Source organism: Spodoptera frugiperda, chromosome 26 (genome assembly GCF_023101765.2).
Source record: "Spodoptera frugiperda isolate SF20-4 chromosome 26, AGI-APGP_CSIRO_Sfru_2.0, whole genome shotgun sequence".
Classification (NCBI taxonomy): Eukaryota; Metazoa; Arthropoda; class Insecta; order Lepidoptera; family Noctuidae; genus Spodoptera; species Spodoptera frugiperda.
This window is the reverse complement of record NC_064237.1, coordinates 3,100,142-3,121,945: the sequence shown is the minus strand read 5'-3', so window position 1 is coordinate 3,121,945 and position 21,804 is coordinate 3,100,142. Positions and strand designations below refer to the sequence as shown.

At 36.3% G+C, this 21,804-nt stretch overlaps 2 protein-coding genes across 4 annotated transcripts in view; one reads left to right on the top strand and one right to left on the bottom strand.

Annotated features, from left to right (window-relative positions):
- LOC118263955 (uncharacterized) overlaps positions 1 to 21,804 on the top strand; it is a 288,611-nt gene that overhangs the window by 17,783 nt on the left and 249,024 nt on the right. The gene's annotated exons all lie outside the window — the stretch shown is intronic.
- LOC118263736 (uncharacterized) lies at positions 7,036 to 17,236 on the bottom strand. Its single transcript, XM_050705134.1, has 2 exons — positions 15,685 to 17,236; positions 7,036 to 7,121 (listed from the first exon to the last, which is right to left on the bottom strand). The coding sequence occupies exons 1-2, from the start codon at positions 17,234 to 17,236 to the stop codon at positions 7,036 to 7,038; spliced, it is 1,638 nt and encodes a 545-aa protein (XP_050561091.1).

Below are 21,804 nucleotides of genomic sequence, written 5' to 3'. Positions count from 1 at the left end.
TGCTCCAAGTACCTGCATCTTAAGGAGATTTATGTACCGACAATAAAGGTGAATATCGTCTGCAGTTTATGTCCTAGAAATTCACAGTGATATGAATATAAAGTTAGAGGTTATGCATTTTTAGTTTTAGTGTTTTCATGCTAAATTGCACCTTATTTTGTTGTAAAAGTGAAGTATGTGGTAAAAGACATATTGTACTGTAGTAAGCAGAGTTTAGGTGTAAAATTTTATATGCTTTTTGCTTGAATAATACCGAAATCTTTCGTTTTTTTACGATAAGTAGGTATTGTAACGAGTTTTAAGATTGTCGTATATGCAATGCTATATCTAATTCAATTCTTTTTTAAGAATCATTGCCCCATTCTAGAATTCAATCAAACGAGTTCACACAGACACCCAGACCGAAAACAATAATTTGCGGATCACACAAAGAGTTATTCCTTGCGGGAATTGAACGCTGCGTGGCAGCCGGTTGCCCAGCCATCGCGCCAATCATGTAGTTGTAGATAAGTCCCTGAACTGTAGATATTACTATCAAGGCACTACGTAAGTGCGGTATTAGGTAAGTGCCCAAACCGCTCCTTCGCGGTAAGACATCCAATCTGCAAACCGCTATCGGTAAGGGCATCGGCCCCATGCCCCATCAGATTTATCCGTTGTTAGGTTAGTTTCATTCACAAGCCAATGACGTCATGCGAAGATATATTAGTGGTGCCTAACAGGCTACTGACCCAATATCGCATATCCATTCAATCGTTTATTGTGATAGTGTGGCACATTTATCTTAAACTAGCTTGTGCTAGTTATCGTTCCTGGAAAATCCTGATTTTTCCAGTTTGTTTTTCTACATTCACCAAAGTGTATTGCCCTCGTATTGTTTAGATATCAAGAACGCTATCTTACAGACAATCACGCTAATCTTATAAATGTGAAAGTTTGTTTAGATGTTTGTCCGGCAATCACACTGAAACTATTGAATGGATTTTGATGAAATTTGGTATACAGACAGGATATGAACTGTTTATTAGGGATAGGATACTTTTTCCATGGGCAAAGCCGCTGGCAGAAGCTAATACACCATAAATGGTCGTTTATAGACGTAAATCATGATGATGTTGACACTTATAAAGGACCACCAGCATTTTCGATAGTACTTTATCTATCAGTCTTAAATAGACAAACTTTCAACACATCAACAATACGATAATCTTTCTATAACGTCTTTCACGCCCGTTTCTACATCTAGCCATAATACCTTAAAATCTCACAGAAATCCACTTTTCAAATTTCCGCTTTCATGTTCGCCGGTTAGATCAGGAATACCAATATTGTAAAAGCTTGTCAGAGGTCGATTTCTTGGCTATAGAATGTCGATAGCTCAAAGATTGAGACTGGTATCTTGAGCTAAAGTAACTAAGGTATATAAGGAAATGAAAACTATCGCGATATTGTACGGATTACTTTATTGATAGATTTGATTGATGGAATCGATTGAACGATACTCGTACAGTTTCTGGCCAAATTATTAGGCACAGTCACAGAATAATAAGTACAAGGCACAGTGTGGATTTTTGTTCAATTTGTTTCATCAAAATGAGTACGCTCTGTTTATATTTGGTACTTTTATGGTTAAGCATATGAGGGATATAGGTATATTTAAAGAGGAAATTTATTATATTTGTATTTATTTTCAATATAGCAAAACTTGAACACATTGTTTGTTTAAACGTGTTTATCCCCGGAAGTACTGTTCTAATTGAAAACAATCCTTTTTTTTTCTAGGATACATATACCATTTGTCAAGGAAGGTTTTGAGATATAAAACATAATGCGACGTCCAATAAACTCTATATATCTAAATAATGAACTATTAAGAAACTGTGGGTGCGTCTAATAATGTGACCAGGAACTGTAGATGTGGAATTTATTTACATTTCCCAATGATACATTTGCAAGTTTGAAATTGTAAAATTTATTGCGCTTACTAAGTAGGTTTGGACGTAACGTTTGTTGTTCGTATAACTATGAACGGTGAGAATATTATGCAACCGAATTTTCTATAGTTTCGTTAAGAGTTCTTTGTAATATATACCTACTAGCAAACCCGGCGAACTCCGTTTCGCCACCAATGATTTTCTCTGTTTTCCTGCTTTTCTCTTGAATTTTTCCTGAATTTTCTTTGCTATAAACCTCACGGAGCCCGAGACCTTTCCAAGTGCGTTCTGGAGTTATAGCGTCACGAAGGAAAACCCGGGTTATTTTTACATGTATAGGTAATAGATATTTTTTTTAGGGGAGAAAATCGCCCAATGTCTTTTCTCGTCTTGGGCGAGGCGAGAGGGAGTGTTAGACTCTGACTGACTAAAAACCACCCCGTTCCTACTTTTCGAGCCGGGGCTCCGGTAAACCCGCTAGGTAGTTTACAGCTCCAGATTATAACCTATATAGGTATAATATGTGTGAGCGCATTGTCATAGATACATCTAGTAATGTACAATTCCAGTTTCAGTGTACTGGGAATCGTCATATGTCTCCGAAATAGTGGTTTCGCGTGGAAATAGAATTCGTTGCATGCAGCGCAGTGCTTATCCCACCGGGAATTCTATACTGTAGATGTAACTAGTATACAATATATAGTAAATAAACATAATGGTTTAATAAAGAGATATAGAGAGCTATTCAACTTACTTATTCTTACTTAATATTATTTCTTATAAAAACTATTGTGAGACTTAACTCCACTCACATAAATATTCTGAGAAAATGTATACCTACTTATAGGTACTAGTTTCGAGTCACTGTCTGATGAAGCGTCTCTCTGTGACTCGAAACTAGTAGAGTTGCTCAGAATAATTACGAGAGTAATTTTAAACCGTTGTTTTTAGCTAACAAATGTGTATGTGTTACTCATTTATGTCAAAACGGCTGAAGGGATCAAGATTGAATTTGGAACAGAGGTAGATTATAGTCTGCAATAATATATGGGCTTTTTATTCAAGAAGCATGCAAGCGAAATTGATTACAGAAACTAGTAGAAAAATAAGGTATGAATAAAGATTTTTTTTATCAAAAATGGCATGGCAGGTATTTATTACTTTCGACGAATTCTTGGATCTGTTTACAAAGAAACCACTATCGTTCAACATGCACTTATGTAATTTAGGTATGCACGCATTATGACGCATATTTATTATTCAATACTAGCATTTTGAACTCTGTTTACAACGTCATTTTCGAAGAAATAATTCCTAACATCTAGTTAACACTAGTCGATTTCTATCTCTAAAATAGTTGTTTTGCTTTAACTAGTAATAGTTAACGGTATATTTATGGCTATATAAATAATATCGTAGACAGAATTATTGCCTAGCCAACACCTTCGAACATTTTTCTTGCTTGCGTGTCTAATAAATTATTTGGAACTTAATTTTCACCATATTTTAATCAATGGCAGAAATAATATATTGCTACTTGTTACTCTTTGGTGTAGTTCGATAAATGATCTCAGGTTTGATTCCCGGGAAATTCACAAATGGTTTTCACGACAAAAGAGTACGTTTGTTTTAACAAAAGAGTAACGATGGAGTTTCTTGTTGGTTCTTTTCCATTCGAAGCTACACTTTGGAACGAGCACCTAGCTTCACTGACAGACAGACTGACGGATAATTCAATTTGACGTTTCAATAGTGCCTAATTTAGGATTAATTGAAATAAATGCTTTGACTTTGACACGAATCTTGCAACTCGTCCATTATTACATGAGACTAATAATGTAATACCTGTAAAAATAGAGTGTTTCATTTTATAAAGTGCATTTTGAATTTCAGCTTTGATATAAGAAAATGTATCGCTATAATGTAACGCATAGAAAACATAGGATTATCTAGGTAATAGAAGCACTTTGCTTGCAAGTTCGTTGTCTAGAATTACTCCCACGGGTATTTCTTGCAGAATATTAATTTTCTTGGATGAAACTCATGGTTTTACATAATATTGTATAGAGCAATTTTTATTTTATTCACGCGCTCATATAAAAAGTAGATGTATTTAGTATTATAGACTTTTCTACATAATTGAAAGCTAGATATTTAGAGCTATTAAAAGTGTCTGCCTATAGTCTGTATAAATATTCTTTCTTTTTGTTGCTCTACGTTTATGTGTATTGTATAATCTATTATATAAAAATAAGTCGGGTTTTCCTTTCTGACGCTATAACTCCAGAATGCACGAACCGATTTCCACGGTTTTGCATTCGTTGGAAAGGTCTCGGGCTCCGTGAGGTTTATAGCAAAAAAAAAAAACAGGAAAAATTTAAGAAAAAAACCAGAAGACAGGGAAATTGGTGGCGAAACGGAGTTCGCCTGGTTTGCTAGTCTATACATATAATAAAATCGTAGAAAAGTGCTGTCTGTACATTGAAAATAAAAATAAAAAAAATAGCAGGGGTTATTGTTATGTCGATGTCGAACCCAAAAATGTAATTAACTTTTTTTTTGTCTGTTTGTCTGTTTGTCTGTTTGTCTGTTTGTCTGTTTGTCTGTTCGTCTGTGCGCGCTAATCTCAGAAACGGCTGATCCGAGTTGGATGCGGTTTTCACGAATATATTGTGGGATGCTTAAATTTACATTTAGTGTTTGTTTCATGTCAATCGGTTCATAAATAAAAAAGTTATGTCAAATTAAAGAATCACGTCGAACATTCTATGCTTATACCATTAATCTCCGCAACTATTTGACGGATTTGGTTGAAATTTGGTACAGATATAGTTTAGAACCTTAGAAAGGACATAGATATATTTTTATTTCAAAAATCAAAAAATAAAAATAAGAAATAAATTATTTATAAATAATTCTATGTCGATCGTTACACGACTTCGGTTCATGTTATTGTTTTAATTTATCGAAAAAAAGTAAATAAATAGTAAAAAGGTATGAAAAAAATAGTATCAATATAATAAAACATTTAGTACAAAGAAAATGCTCTAACGGAGTATAGATAATTCTATGTCGATCGTTACACGACTTCGGTTCATGTTATTGTTTTAATTCATCGAAAAAAGTAAATAAATAGTAAAAAGGTATGAAAAAAATAATATCAATATAATTAAACTTTTAGTACAAAGAAAATGCCCGAACGGAGTATAAATAAATAATCCAAGTTGTCTTTATCCTCGATAAATGGCGTTGGGATCGAAATAGATCGCGCTATGGTTTCGTTACATTCATTTGGTTGGGTATCGGCCGAGCGCTTCGGTACTATCGTAGAAAAAGTGTATTATCAGTCGTATGATTATTTGTCTGTAGTGGTCCTGCTGTTTCGTATATTCTAAATTGGTTTCGTTGTATTTGTCAATTAATAAGTTTATTTGTTGGGTTTTCCTGGTTTTTTGGTTAAACTATTTAACGTAGGTTTAGTTTGATATCGATATCGATTATTAGTAGTTACTGTAGTTAGTTTTTTTAATAAAATTGTAAGTCTAATTTATAAATTAATTAGATTAGATTTAAGTCGTTTCTTTTATATTATTTAGTTTAAGCTTGGTTATTATAGCATAGAGGATAGGTTGTAATATAGTTTCTTTTTTAATTGTTATAAATTCGTAATTCGTAGCTTTCTTTGGTTTTAAGTTAGTTTAAGTCCGTTTTTAAACTATTTTTTCAATGCCCTAAGTGAGTATACATCTATTAAATTCAAACGCAGAGCTCATTATGTTGATTTTTGAAGAGTTCCCTGGAATATCTTCCACATCTCATTTTTTAAGAGATCCCGCGAGATCGGGAACTATGTGGTTAAAACAAAAAATTTGCCGGAAGTCACTATTCCACGCGAACGAAGTCGCGGGCAAAAGCTAGTCTATAATATAAAAATAAGTCGGGTTTTCCTTCTTGATGCTAAAACTTTAAAACCTATTGAACCGATTTCCACGGTTTTGAATTCGTTGGAAAGATCTCGGGCTCCGTGAGGTTTATAGCAAATAGCAAAGAAAATTCAGGGAAAACAGGAAAAATCTGTGATGGCGAAACGGAGATCGGCGGATTGTTTTTTTTTGTTTTACTTATTTTATTGCGAAGTCTTATTCATGCTTTTCTTCTTCTTACAATTTTATAATTCCTTTTTTTTGTATATGTCAATGTAATTGGTTTTAAACCGTGTTAACATAATAATAATAAATAAATAATTATGAATCCAATTGCAATAAGGGTGACCTTAGAAAAGCAATACATTTTAAGTAATTCGAAGGTCCAATTCAGGGATCGAGTCAAGTAACACCTGCTTGGCTAGCGAAGCATTGATCAATGAAGCAGTCAACCTTTATAACGCATACCCCTTATATTACGAACCTTTATATAACGCTAGTTTTACATGCGGCTTTGTCTGGGTTTTTGGGGATGAAATATGGCCTATTATCTTCGTTGTACTCTTAACTATATGTACATGGAGTTGCGGACTGCCTAGCAAGTTACCGGTGCTCCGGCCCAAAAACCAGGAGTATGAACGTGGTTTTTTAGTCAGTAAGAATCTGAGATCAGACACTCCCTCTTGCCTTGCTCAAGGCTGAAGAAGTCATTGGACGATTCCTCCACCCCTCTTAAAAAAAACTATATGTAAAGTATTGTTTGAATTGGTAAAAACTAAAAAGTTAACAAACACATTTGTTGGTCCGTACTTTTAACTTTTTACTACGGACCTTGATTAAAGATACATTTAGATATAAAAAGTAGCATTAGTTTCAAGTATAAGACCTTTTGTTTTAGTATCTATAAATATTTATCTCACTTGACAATTCAGCAAGCATTCTCTTAAGTTTTATTAGCGAAAACGATTTATATTGAGCTTAAAAAGAGGAAAACCTACGGGGTCTCACGTTCTCAATAAAAACTGTGTGACCGGGAGAAGGCGATAAAGAATGCCCCCTGTCAGGGGGTCATTTACTACACGATTTGGGTTCTTTGGGGGTCAAGCCTGTTTTGTCACACTTTTTGAATGGCTGTACAGGAGATTTTGTACAGGTTTTTGTATGGTTACACAACATTGCTACAGGTTGAGGATACACAGATGGATGGAGTACAGATGTGTTACTGTACACATCTGTACTCCATCCATCTGTGTATCCTCACAAGCTAGTGGAAAAATAAGGTTATCAATCTCGTGATTTGAGGTTAATTGTATGTAGTTTCTTCCTTCTAATTCTAAGGAATAATGGAATCAATTTGATTCTATATACCTTAGTTTTCGTTGCTAATTGTGCTTAAAGGGAAAATGGAAAATATGGTTCTCTCTCTAGATCTATACTTAACAGGCATGGTGTTATAAGGCACGGCTCAGGTGTGGGAGCCATACTTCGGCATGAATGGCCTCATAGAAAACCGATGTGAAACAACGCTTGCGTTGTGTTTCGTTGTATGAGTGAGGTTACCGGAGGTGCAATTTTTTTCTTTTCCCCTTTCCAATCTTCCCAACCCCCGATTCCCTAACAAATTCTTAACCTCCAAATGGCCGGCAACGCACTTATAACCTCTCTGGTGTTTCGGGTGTCCATGGGCGGCGGCGATTGCTTATCATCAGGTGATCTGTTTGCTCGTTTACAGGTTTATATCATAAAATGGTTATTCTATCCCGTTATATCTAACTAATTGGATTTTTGTTAGCTTAACTGTACCAATTTTATCTTATTAACAAAAATAGATGACCTGTCCTAACTATTAAGATACGTATATGACACTATGAAAAGAATGAGGATATCCTATTCAGTTAATATATCTGTTCTATTCTTTCATAGTTATGTCGAGTAACCTACAAAACCACTCAACCGATTTGGGACATTCTTTCAGAGATGTTAGCTTAACGAGGACATCGGAAATCTAATATTACATAGAGAAGGAAGAATTTTGTACAATGTAAAGATTGGGTGATAATATTGGGATTACATTTTGGATTTTGTGTGATTTTCTAAATGTTTTATCTTAATTGCTTGCTAGATTTGCGCGGTTATATCTGGGTGATCAGTTATAAATAAAGTGTTAAATGGCTTTTAATGGGAGCTACCTCCCATGTTGTATTTGAAGATTACAATAGAGAAGAAATTTCGTATCCCGGACCAGTTGAGTAAGATAGAGTTATAACTCTCACATATTATAATATGTTTTATGAACACAGCTAAAAATAATGGCTTTGTTAAAATATGTAATATAAAGTAGGAATAAACACGTAATGTGTAGATTCCTACTTCATATTTTATTTGAATGCCATCTTCATACCTTTGCGAAACGTATTGTACTCGTATCCTAACAAGAAGACTATCAAACAAGATCGCTGGTAACGACAGGATATATAAAAAGATCGACAAAGAATTTGCAGACACAAAATATTGGGGCATAAAACGTGTTTAAAAAAATTGTTACAAGTTTGATCATGACCCACATTTGCAGTCATAATATTTTTATGACGCAATAGAACGCGGTGCTATCGACAGATGCTTCCAGGTGTAATAAAGCGTGCATTAAGAATTATTAACAATTTCATCGTAAAACCGCTGAAAAATCTATTCTTGTTCCTGAGAGGTCAATGACTTAGCAAGTCATAATGCGAGGAAAATATTTTTGCTCCTCCACACAGCTAGTGTTTGTGAAAAATAAGCGAGGTTTTTCTAAGATTTATTTGGTACTGTCTGCAAGAAAAGTTTTGTCGTAATTTTTATACATTAGGTTTAAGTACTTGTTTTTTAAATTGGGCTGTTTGTGTTTTCTAGATGACATTAATGTGATAAAGTGTGGGAGAGCCATGCCTGGGCCTGCTCGACCGGAGTGATATCACGGCCTCACAGAAAACCGACGTGAAACAATGCTTGCGTTGTGTTTCGTTGTATGAATGGCATTATCAGAGGCCCAGCTAACCAACTTCCCATTCCCCGATTCCCCAACAACACATAAATTCCTAACCCCCAAAAGACCGACAACGCACTAGTAACGCCTCTGGTGTTTCGGGTGTCCACGGACTGCGACGATTGCTAACCACCAGGAGATCAGTCAGATTTTTTTTATTATTTCGAAAAGCTTTCTAGCATTGCGTTGCTATCGGTACTAGGTACCTACGTGATTGTTTTTATAGACCCTGTGACAGGAATAAGTTTTCCGAATTTATGTTTATACGGGTACTTACAAATGTTTTTGTTGATTTTCTTTTATAAGTTACGAAGTTACAAACGAATTAGACTTTACTGAGTAAAGTTTTATTTTTGTTTTTACAATTTATGCAGGGAATATGTTTTAAGTATGCCAATAAAGTATGCTTTAGATGTGGCAGTAAAATGTTCTTTTAGGAAAATTAAATGTATCTAACACTCATTTTTGATATGTAGCTAAGTCATATTTCTGTCTGAGCACAATTTTATTACAAACAGGGTATCAGCTGACTTGGGTGATAGGGGCTGGTATAAGGTACATAGTTTTAAAATACAGTTACCATAATCCTCATTCTTGTCAACAGACTGCTACGATTAGTGAGAGGCAGTAGCGGGCTTGTCCCAATAAAAAAAAGAGACTACTGCTTGTCACCCAGCAGTAGCTAGATGCAGCTTTAAACCACACCCAGGTCCCAAACTACCAGTGTATAGTTTAAACCAAATCCCTTCGACACCGTTACTTAACCAAAGGTTAGTTTAGTTAGCGCTAAACGGTTTAACACGCGTGAATGACAATCTATGAATAAATTACCGGATCGCTACTCCAAGTTTGAACCAGTCGAGCTCGTAATCATACTATGGCCATGTAAAATTTAACTACATACATATCGTGGTATATGTTGTTGTAAAATCAAATTGTATATGTGTTGAAATAAATGGTTGCATTGATCATTGGTTGTGTTGCACTATTTGGTATCAGAGCTGAGTTATCTTGTTTTACAAGATGATTTTTTTAATATTTTGAAATAAAATTATAATTATCTTCTACTAATGAGTGGAAGTCTTAACTTGAAAGTTTAATATTTGTCTAGTCTATCCTATGATTTGATGCAGTGTAAATCAGTACCCTTAGTACTCTGATTGGTTGGTTTATTCGAGCCGGCCAATCATAGCGCCGAACGCGCTCTCGTTTCAATTAATTTAAACATAAATCAAACTAGTATTAAAGTTACAGTGATATCGGGCTAAGATTAGGAGCTACATTACAACATAGCTTGAACACTAGACATGTCCAAAGAGTCCGTCCGAGCAGCGGGACCGTCGACGCGTCGTGGGTCGCGGAATGCTCCTTATGAATATAAAGCTCTAGCATGACTTGAAACTAGTCCACTCGTTAAATAGTTACGTATGTAAGCCAAAAAACATTATGTTTAGTATTTATATAATATAATTTATACACATCCAAAGATTTTGAGAAATATCATGCATGTTATGAGATAATTACTAATTAACTTGAAGAGGTTGACAATAAAATCTATATATTAATACGTGATGCAAAAACTTTGGACCACATTTTACGAAAATTGCGCGGACGTAGGAGCATAAAATTTGGTATACTTATAGTTTATGTGTAGGAGAAGTGCATAGCGCTAATATTTTTCAAAAATAATGCTTATAAAGTACTTTAAATCAATAAATAAAACATTACACACACATGCATAGTATCTGATCGTATTTGACAAAACGTCAAAATCGATAGACATTGCTATGATATTGTCACGTCTCATATGAAAAGAGTTTTATAAAAGAGTTTGAATTAAATAAAAATTATCCTTCAACGTACGTTAAGTGGTATTGTAAATTAAATCATATATGGTCGAATTTCGGCCACTAGGCGACCACTAGTAATAACTAAATTAATAATTATTATAACACGATTAATTAAATTAAACGTCGTATGTCGACTAATTGTGTTAGCTAGGATATAGAGTATGTCCCAGTTTCGTGCAATTAATTTTCAAACTTCCACGTGAAACTCTTAAAAGTTAATCTCCTTCGCTCGTTATGTCGTCGGAAAATTTACTCCAGTAATAATTATTTTATACCAACTAAGATGGCGACCGTAAAAAAAGAAGAAAATTGTGATGCTTAAATATCTTAACAGCTAATTAAGAAGTGATCAAACGTTGTCATTAACATAAGATCTCATTATTATATATCTGTCTAATATCCAAGTATTTCATGTTAAAGATTTTGTATACGATACAAGGTAAATTAATTAGTCTCGTGACGTTTCAAGGGTGCTCAACTGCTTTCAAGCCACAACCGGGGCTCATAATCATAAGCGGCTGGCGCGGCGATACACTAAATAGCAAGTACATAATGAGCTTACCCATATCTAAAAATAGATATTTTAATCATACCTTTGACATTGACAAACGCTACTTTACAAAATACAACTTCTGAATTCTCAATGTCCGACGATAATATGTCATAATTATGTCAAAATTAAGTCGAGCAGGGTTCATTAAAAATATAATAATCTCGGACTAAATTAGCCGCCGTACTTTAAAGGGACGAGGGTACTCTTTTACTAATTAATCGTTGAAGCAACGGTGTATGCAATACAAGATAAGGTTCTTTATTAAAAACTTCAAGTAAATTAAGTACTGGGTCCGTACATTGTTTGAAAGATGATGTAGTTTGTATTTATTATATTTTACATAGAATTATAAGTAAGGTAGGCTAAATTGTACTTTAATGTTATGGTATAAGCCCGCAACGGATCACCTGATGGTAGGCAATCGCTGTCGCCCATGAACATTTGAAACACCAGGGCCAGGGGTGTTACAACTGCATTGTCAGCCTTTTAGGGGTTAGGCATTTAAGGGTTGTTGGGAAATCGGGGATTGGGAAGACTGGAAAGGGAAAAATTGGGCCTCCGGTAATTTTACTCACACAACGAAACCAAATGCAAGCGTCGTTTCACGTCGGTTTTCTGTGAGGCCGTGGTATCACTCAGGTCGACCCGGCCCATTCGTGCCGAAGCATCGATATCCCACATTTCTGCGTTGACATCACATTTTTCCAACGCAGGACTAGTTTTCAACCAATAAGTTCTTCTAAATAATTGCACTAAATTCCTCGAAATTAACTGATACCCAAAGCAGGATGTTTTGTCTCCCACCCTTAACTCTAATTAATTCTCACTCAAACTATACTTAGATTTCTCTTTAAAATTAAATTTAATTCAGAAGACTTACTGACTAAGCGTATTTTAATTTCGAATAGATTCTCGACCTTAATCGAATCTAGTTTTGTATTTGGGAAGGCAATACTGTCAAATTCTTAATTTCCAATATCTAGAACATTCGAGCGATTGGGGCCGAATCGGATTCCTGTCAAAACTGTGTTTTAAAGTTTCAATCGCTTACTAAAATGGCAGCCATTGGCCGCAAAAGTTTTGAATTGATGTTTTCTCGTTTATTTGTACCTAGATTTATTATTCGTTCTTGAGCTCGATTGGTTATTGATTGAAAATGTTTGTAATAATTCATTCTATCTTTCGATTAAGGGATTTCAAGTATTTACGGTGTAAGATTTTATTTCCTGCAACTCACAATTCATGTGTGACACACGTAATAGTGAGGATTTTAGTAAGAGACCGCCCAACCCATTTTATATTTTCTGACGGGAAATGATTATAAGTGGATAGTTCTGCTAAAGTTTCTAATCATGGCTTATCTATCTTATCTCGGTGGGGAAAACGATTTTTCCTACCAGAGATAAAGATAGTTCATATAAACGATTATTAAAACCATTTTTACAAAATTGACTTTAGTTTAAGCACCTAGATATAGCGATGCCACGGTTATCTAGATTGTATGAGCGTAGTTTAAATAAAAATATTCTAAATGTATTATACGCTTATAAGAGTAGCTCCTAAATCTCCTTCCTCTTTACGAAAGTCATAAACAGTAGACAAAAAGTGTTACGTCAGAAGTCACTTAAGGGAGCACTTTTTGTGCGACACCATGGTGTCGTCAACTCCTGACAGGTTGGCGTTGTGTGGTTCACTCGTAACCTTTTGTTTTTGTTTTAGGGCAGTAAACATTCTATATTTGTTTAGAGTCATTGTTATGTGTTTGAAAATTATGTATACTGCGCATGTAGAGATAGACGTTTATCAGGATAATTTCTGCAGCACTGCTTTTTTATATCAAAAAAAAAAAATAAAAAAATAAGCACCAATCAAAGGTGACCGTTTTTTTTTATTAAAGTGAAATTTAGAAAAAGTTTAGTCGCAAGATAAGTTCAAAGATAGAAGGATAGTTTTTGATTTGAATGAATGTTTTGAACTTATTATAATGTAGTCCTGATACTATGTACACTATCTATACTTGATACCTTGTATGTTCTACTTAGTGGCCGAAATAAAATACCACAAATTGATAAATGTATTCATTGGAAAAAGTACAGGTAATTGCATAAAATATTTACCTAAGCACCGAAATAAACGTCGTGAACGATATTTGTGATTTAGATTACGTGGAAGTAAAGTATAAATTCATACATTATGTCAGTTCAAGGTACTACTAAATATTCATATTTTATATATTTATTTATAACACTCTAAAATTATATTTTTAAACATTACTTATAAAAATAAAAAACAAAATAACATTTAAAAATATAAAAATAGGAGCCGACCAGTAGCGGGAGCATGGTCCAAGCTACCGGTGGTTAGGGCTCCAAAGACAGAAACCTCCTCACAATACGTGCCGTTTCGAGGAGTACTGCCTTCTGCATCAGGCCCTTGATCCATCCGCCTAACCCCAGCCTCCTAAGGTGGTTGTCGAGGCTGTTGGGTATTAATCCGTTGGCCGACACGACTATCGGCACAACGATAGCCGAATCCACATTCCACATGTCGACAACCTCGTGAGCCAAGTCAAGATATTTTATTTGTTTATCTTTTTCAGCTTTCACGAGGTTCTCGTCATGAGGGATGGTGATATCGATTATCATCGTGCGGCGCGCTTGTCGGTCTATCACCACTATATCAGGTTTATTGGCTACAATAGTCCTGTCAGTGATGATAGATCGATCCCAGTACAACGTGATATGGCCGTTTTCGAGAACTGGATCGGGCGCATACTTGTAGTATGGAACCTCAAACTCAACAAGTTGGTAGTGCAAAGCAAGTTGCTGGTGGATAATCTTGGCCACCTGATTATGTCTATGCAAATATTCACCATTAGCCAAACGACCACAACCAGAAATTATATGTCTTATGGATTCACCAGGACTATGACATGCCCGACATATGTCAACGGTCCCATCCTTAATAATATATTTCCGGTAGTTATTCGTAAGGATAACTTCGTCCATAATTGCAAAGACAAATCCTTCAGTTTCTCCAAAGAGATTACTGAATCGTAGCCAAGATACGGACGCCAGAAAATCTACACTGGGTCCATGAAGGGCCCGGAAGAAGCGTCCGTGGAGCTCCTTGCTATGCCATACCTCCTTGCGGTCATTGACGCTCAGTACCACAGGTTTACGCCAGTTCTCTTTTGCTAAAGATAGTGGAGTGAATCCATTGTCCATTGCTGCTACTTCTCGATGCATACCCTCGTTTACTTTCAGGAAATATTCCCTGAGGTTGCACACCTCACGGTTATGAAGGGTCTTAGCATTTAATAAGCCTCGACCCCCACACTTCCGCGGGATATACAACCTCATGATCGATGAACGAGGGTGATGCATACGATTTGCAGTCAGCAGTGTTCGGACTCGCCTATCCAGGGTGTCAAGTTCAGTCTGAGTCCACTTGAGTATACCAAAAGAATACATCAGAACCGGCATGACCCAACCGTTATAGGCTCGCACCTTGTTTCCGCCTGATAATGAACTTTTCAGCACTTTATTCAGGCGGCCAAAGAAGCGTTCCCGTAACGATTGTTTCATGTCCGGCCCATTAATGCCTAATCCCTCTGACATACCCAGGTACTTGTAAGTATCATTTGCGGAGAGCGCTCTTAGTTTTGTGAAATCTGAGAGTTCTAGACCCTCAGATTCCACAATCCCTCCTCGCTTCACATGCATGACAGCACATTTATCTACTCCAAATTCCATTCTGATGGAACTACTAAATTTTTCAGTTATTTTCAGTAGTTCCATCAGTTGTTTGTTATTTGGAGCAAACAACTTGAGGTCATCCATGTAAAGCAAGTGGGATATGACTAGACCCCTTCTCCGCAAAGGATAGCCTAGCCCTGAAGCCTCCAATAAAGTACTGAGAGGATTCAAGGCCAAGCAGAACCATAGTGGGCTCAGACTGTCACCCTGGAATATTCCTCGCACTATCCTTACAGGTTCTTCACTCCCTTGGATTTGTCTACATCCCGGATAGCAAAGCACAGTACTCCATTGCCTCATACATGACTGCAAGAAGGCGCGTAGAGTTGCATCTATCTTATACAACTCCAGCACCCTCATGAGCCATGTATGTGGCACAGAGTCATATGCCTTTTTATAATCTATCCAGCATGTAGACAAATTCTTTCGGGACCGACGAACCTGTTGGCTTACAACCATATCAATGAGGAGTAGCTCCTTAGTTCCACGAGACCCCTTCCTACATCCATTTTGAGATACAGACATAATGGAATGTTTTTCAATATGTTTTGTTATTTTTGTTCTCAAAATAGATGTAAGAAGTTTATAGACCGTTGGTAAACATGTTATTGGTCTATAATTTTTGGGTTCAGTGGAACTACCTGATTTATGGAGCAGATGGGTAACGCCTGTTGTTAGAAATTGGGGCAACGATCCAGCTTCTAAAGCTGCCTGGAATTGCGATGCTAAGCGAGCGTGTGAACTGGTGAACCATTTGAGCCAGAAGTTGTGCAGCCCGTCTGGCCCCGGTGATTTCCAATTTGGGACCGAACAGGCTGCACTGCTCACATCAGAGGAGGTGATTATCACCTCCTCCATCTCTGGCACAGTTTCACACCTTCGCTCAACATCACAGATCCAGTCATACTCTGTGTGGCTGACAGGCACCGACCAGATGTTGCGCCAAAATGTGTTAGTGGCTTCATCATCCGGTCGCCGCCCATCAGTCACATCTTGGTTGGATCGTTCCCAATTTCTATATACCCATCTCTGATCTCTTTGGAACATGCGATTCTGAGTATATCGCTCTACTCGTTTTTTGTACCGCCTGATACGATTTGCCCATGCGTAGATTTTCTGCTTCAGGAAGTCGATGCGCTCTGTAACACGTGACATGTATTCATGAGGGCTGGTTTCAGTCCCCACAAATGCACGTCTTACAAAGCGCATCACTCTAGGACGAGTATTGCCATCCCTGAAGCAGGATAGTTTGCCGATAAGCACCCTGGCCTCACTGATACGACGTTCAATCCTGCACTGCCAGGCTGGTACTGCTGGTTTTGGTCGGACTGCTGCGTCAAGATTCGAGAATCTGACGTTAGCCACTCGACAAGCTGCTACTGCCCCACAGTACAGAATCGAGTGTGTATCATAGAGGTTTTCGCTACTTTCAAAATATGTTTTAAGTAGCGAATCCAGAGCGCTTACCAGCGCCCTATTTCTTCCACACATGGGCAAACGTGGCAGTTTTGGTTTTAAAGGAGCAAATCTATACTCACGAATTGCATCCTCCAAAGCACTCCTCAGTCGTTCATTGCACTGAGTACTTACTTGTTCAACCCTGTCGTCCTCCACTCCAGCGGCAGGAGTGGTCGGTGTCACATTTTGTGACGCTGTAGGTGTTTGTACCACCTCTTGTGGTGGGGCGGGGACGACACGGTTGCGCAGTGCTTCTGAGCGTAGCCGATCAAGTGCAGCCTCGTCCAATCTACGATTGCGTTGGATGACCCGCACCTGATCCGAGAGTCGTTGAGCCGAGACGTTGACGGATGGCTCGAGTACCTGAAACATCGACAGCATCCTTTCACGGTACGCAGTGAGGTTGGTTCCTCCCTCCGTAGCACCGTAGTACGCGCGCATGACGTTCTCATTTATTGTTTGAGTCCATTTCATGCGCCGCGCACAACCACCGGCAGCGGGGACCCGTCCCGGGGTCTGTTGACCCCTGGCTCCCAAGCCCGTCGGTGGCCGGCCTCTCCTCGGCCGACGTACAGGTGGCGGCGACGTCGGTGGGGAGAAATATTCGTCGCTCGAGCTCGACGCTACTGCTGTCACCGGTTCGTGGTTGGGTTCCGGCGACGGCGAGGCGGAGCTGAGCGACGAGTCCGGGGATGGTGGGGGTGCGCCTCGTCTCCTCCTGGCTCTCGTCAACATGGTTTTATATAGTTTTCTTCATTTTAGTATATAATATTAGGTTTTTCTTATAGTTGTCACTGTCACTGTGATGTCACTGTTTATTATTATTTTTATAACGGTTTTTTTTTGATTTTGTAAAATATTTATGGGTAGTATAAATAGTTCTGAAACGGTGTTGATTTGATTTGATTTTAAAAACAATATGAGATGTATAAATTATAAATATAAAAAGCAGACAGAATTTTTCCATGTTGACGTCATGGTGTTGCCAGGCGATATTCATATAATTATTAATATGTCAGTATGCTAATGTTTTTCAGCTTGGTTTATACAATAAGTGAATGTATAATCAGTATATTTTTGTGGTTCCCAAGGATATGTAAGATTAAAACACAAATTTTGAAGCAAAATTATTATTCTTCATGTTATGAGGATGTTCATGGCTTTAATGACCACGTAGGTTACTAATTATCAACGATGGTTGAGTTTGTATTTTCAATAGTTTAATAATAATTATACATGTATGTTGTAATAAGTAGGATTTCGTTTAGGGGGAGGAAAATCATTCAATGACTTCTCTCGCCTTGGGCGAGAGGGAGTGTCAGACTTTTACTGACTAAAAACCACCCCGTTTTTACTCCTGTTTTTCGAGCTGGATCCCCGGTAAACCCGTAGGTAGTCCGCAAATCCGGAAGATGGTATACATATGAAGTTATTAAGAAGTTATATGTAAACCGTGAAGCTGTTTTGATGTTATTTTGAAATGAAATTTCATCCACAATTTTGCATTATTTCGAGAAGTTTCTAGTAAAATATTCGACACATACGTCGTAGTACTTGATGTTTACAAGTCAATCATGATGACACAAGTTGGATTCTGTTTAATTTGAATGACTTAAGCATATATTTGTAGGCGTGTTTCGCAGCCTCTTCAAACGAACGTTTGTTTTGTTCCGATGTTGTTCAGCTTTAGGCATTGTTTATACACGAAGAGAGATTACACTCTTCATACAATTGTTACGAAATACGGACGTAGCTGAAGTTTGTATATCTGCGCAAGCATTGCTGTGTCGTTAACCCTTTCATAGACACAAAACGTTTTTGACTTAAATGTCGGATACTTATTCCTTTTATAGCGCTTTTCTTTATTATTAAACTAGCGACCCGCCCTAGCTTCGCATGGGTGCAATGGTGATATATTATGCATGTATTATACATATGTATCTATACATATAATAAAATCGTAGAAAAGTGCTGTCTGTACATTGAAAATAAAAATAAAAAAAATAGCAGGGGTTATTGTTATGTCGATGTCGAACCCAAAAATGTAATTAACTTTTTTTTTGTCTGTTTGTCTGTTTGTCTGTTTGTCTGTTCGTCTGTGCGCGCTAATCTCAGAAACGGCTGATCCGAGTTGGATGCGGTTTTCACGAATATATTGTGGGATGCTTAAATTTACATTTAGTGTTTGTTTCATGTCAATCGGTTCATAAATAAAAAAGTTATGTCAAATTAAAGAATCACGTCGAACATTCTATGCTTATACCATTAATCTCCGCAACTATTTGACGGATTCGGTTGAAATTTGGTACAGATATAGTTTAGAACCTTAGAAAGGACATAGATATATTTTTATTTCAAAAATCAAAAAATAAAAATAAGAAATAAATTATTTATAAATAATTCTATGTCGATCGTTACACGATCATGTTATTGTTTTAATTTATCGAAAAAAAGTAAATAAATAGTAAAAAGGTATGAAAAAAATAATATCAATATAATAAAACATTTAGTACAAAGAAAATGCTCTAACGGAGTATAGAAAATTCTATGTCGATCGTTACACGACTTCGGTTCATGTTATTGTTTTAATTCATCGAAAAAAGTAAATAAATAGTAAAAAGGTATGAAAAAAATAATATCAATATAATTAAACTTTTAGTACAAAGAAAATGCCCGAACGGAGTATAAATAAATAATCCAAGTTGTCTTTATCCTCGATAGATGGCGTTGGGATCGAAATAGATCGCGCTATGGTTTCGTTACATTCATTTGGTTGGGTATCGGCCGAGCGCTTCGGTACTATCGTAGAAAAAGTGTATTATCAGTCGTATGATTATTTGTCTGTAGTGGTCCTGCTGTTTCGTATATTCTAAATCGGTTTCGTTGTATTTTTCAATTAATAAGTTTATTTGTTGGGTTTTCCTGGTTTTTTGGTTAAACTATTTAACGTAGGTTTAGTTTGATATCGATTATTAGTAGTTACTGTAGTTAGTTTTTTTAATAAAATTGTAAGTCTAATTTTTTTTTAATTAGATTAGATTTAAGTCGTTTCTTTTAAATTATTTAGTTTAAGCTTGGTTATTATAGCATAGAGGATAGGTTGTTATATAGTTTCTTTTTTAATTGTTATAAATTCGTAATTCGTAGCTTTCTTTAGTTTTAAGTTAGTTTAAGTCCGTTTTTAAACTATTTTTTCAATGCCCTAAGTGAGTATACATCTATTAAATTCAAACGCAGAGCTCATTATGTTGATTTTTGAAGAGTTCCCTGGAATATCTTCCACATCTCATTTTTGAAGAGATCCCGCGAGATCGGGAGCTATGTGGTTAAAACCAAAAATTTGCCGGAAGTCACTATTCCACGCGAACGAAGTCGCGGGCAAATATTAGAATAAATCTGTAGAATGGTCAATTCTGTACATTGAAAATACAGTATGATTGAAAGAATAAATCGACACCAGCAATTTATACTACGCTAACTCGAAATTTGGAAAAAACTTTTTTATGCCAAGTTGCTTAAAATGTGTGTTTACATACGTCATAAAAAAATTGAGAAGAAATATGCAAAAATAAGAAAGTTACAAATCTTATAAAACGCTAAGTAAAGGTACTTTTTGAAATCACTCGATTTATATTACGCCAACTATTATTAGCGGAGTGTGCGCGGGGATCACTTTGGTCAAAATCTGTGCAACACTGCGCTAACTCATAGTTAGCGTAGTTTAGTGCGTTCGTGTGTATACTTGTTCGTTTGTAAAATGAACGACTTAGCGACTTTTACATAGTAAATACTTGTGTGTTAACGTATTAATTAGTTTATTAATGGTACGCTGACTATTCTTTTTGTAAGTAAGTACATGTTCTTTATAAAAATATTGAAATATGCATCAGATGATTGATCATGCACTACGACGTCCCGTACTATACTACGCTAACATAAGTTAGACGTGTATAAGATGTATTTTTTTGATGAATTACGTTTATATACGGCTAACTCGCGCTAAATCAAAAAATAGAAATAATTAAGGAAATATAAATATGAGATATTACAATGAATAAATTAAATATTAAGCATACCAAATTTCAAAAAAGTATCTTAATTAATGTAAAAGTTATCACGTTTTTCCCTTTAAACGCCTCTACTGTAAAGTACGCTTTTTGAGTTAGCGCAGTATAAATTGCTGGTGTCGAAATATCAGGGGGTGTTACTGGATCGATACCAAACCCAAATATGTAATTAATTTTTTTTTGTCTGTCTGTCTGTATGTTCAGGCATCACGTGAAAACTAACGGTTCTAAAACTTGGTGTAATTATACCTTATTATCCTGGGCATAAACTAGGATACTTTTTATCCTGGAAAAATACGTAGAAAAAATCTTTATTTTTCAGTTTTATTCTACAGAACGCGAGCTCAATAGAGGGATCTCCTTAATTATCATGGGCCTCGCCGTATTTGGGTCCAATAGATATTTATAAGATGTCATTGTCAGAGTTACTCAAAATGGAGAAATAAAACTTCCACGCGAAGACCGACATCCGCGCGGACGGAGTCGCGGGCGGAAGCTAGTTATACATATAAACCTTCCTCTTAAATCACTCTATCTACTAAAACATAACCGCAAGAAAATCCGTTGCATAGTTTTAAAAATATAAGCATACAAAGGGACATAGGGACTGGGAAAGCGACTTTGTTTTACAACACTCAGTTTTTGGAATTTTATTAAGTAATCATTACAATAGACACATACAAGAAAATCACATCGTAACTAATTTTGTTAAAAGCAAAATAGGTTTCAAAAGATAAAGCTTACGTTTTTCTTCATTCATCCAATTTTACTTTATTTAATTCACTCGATCCATGGCCACAAATAGGAATTAGTCCATTGAGTTTCATTTTAACTACATTTCTATTTCAATAATGTAAGGGGACTGAGTTAAAACTGTCACTGTCGGGTTGCTAAGTATATTTTTAACTTTGAAGACAAATGACGAAGGTTCAATTACGTTTGTTTCAACATTTAAATGTTATTAATGGTTTAACGACTAGTCTGATAAATCAATATTGTTGTTGTAATTTCAAAGTAGGTAGATAGAAACCACATTTAGGGAATTAGATATTTAGTGTATAAAGTTTTAATGCGGCGCGGTGGCTGAGTAACTGGCTATAGTATAACGTATCTAGGGAGTTCGGTATCGTGTAACATATTCTCGCACGGAGCAGCACTTTGTGTGATCCACAAATTGTTGTTTCGAGTCTGGGAGTCATGTGTATGTGAAATTGTACGTTTGTAAACGCACCTACG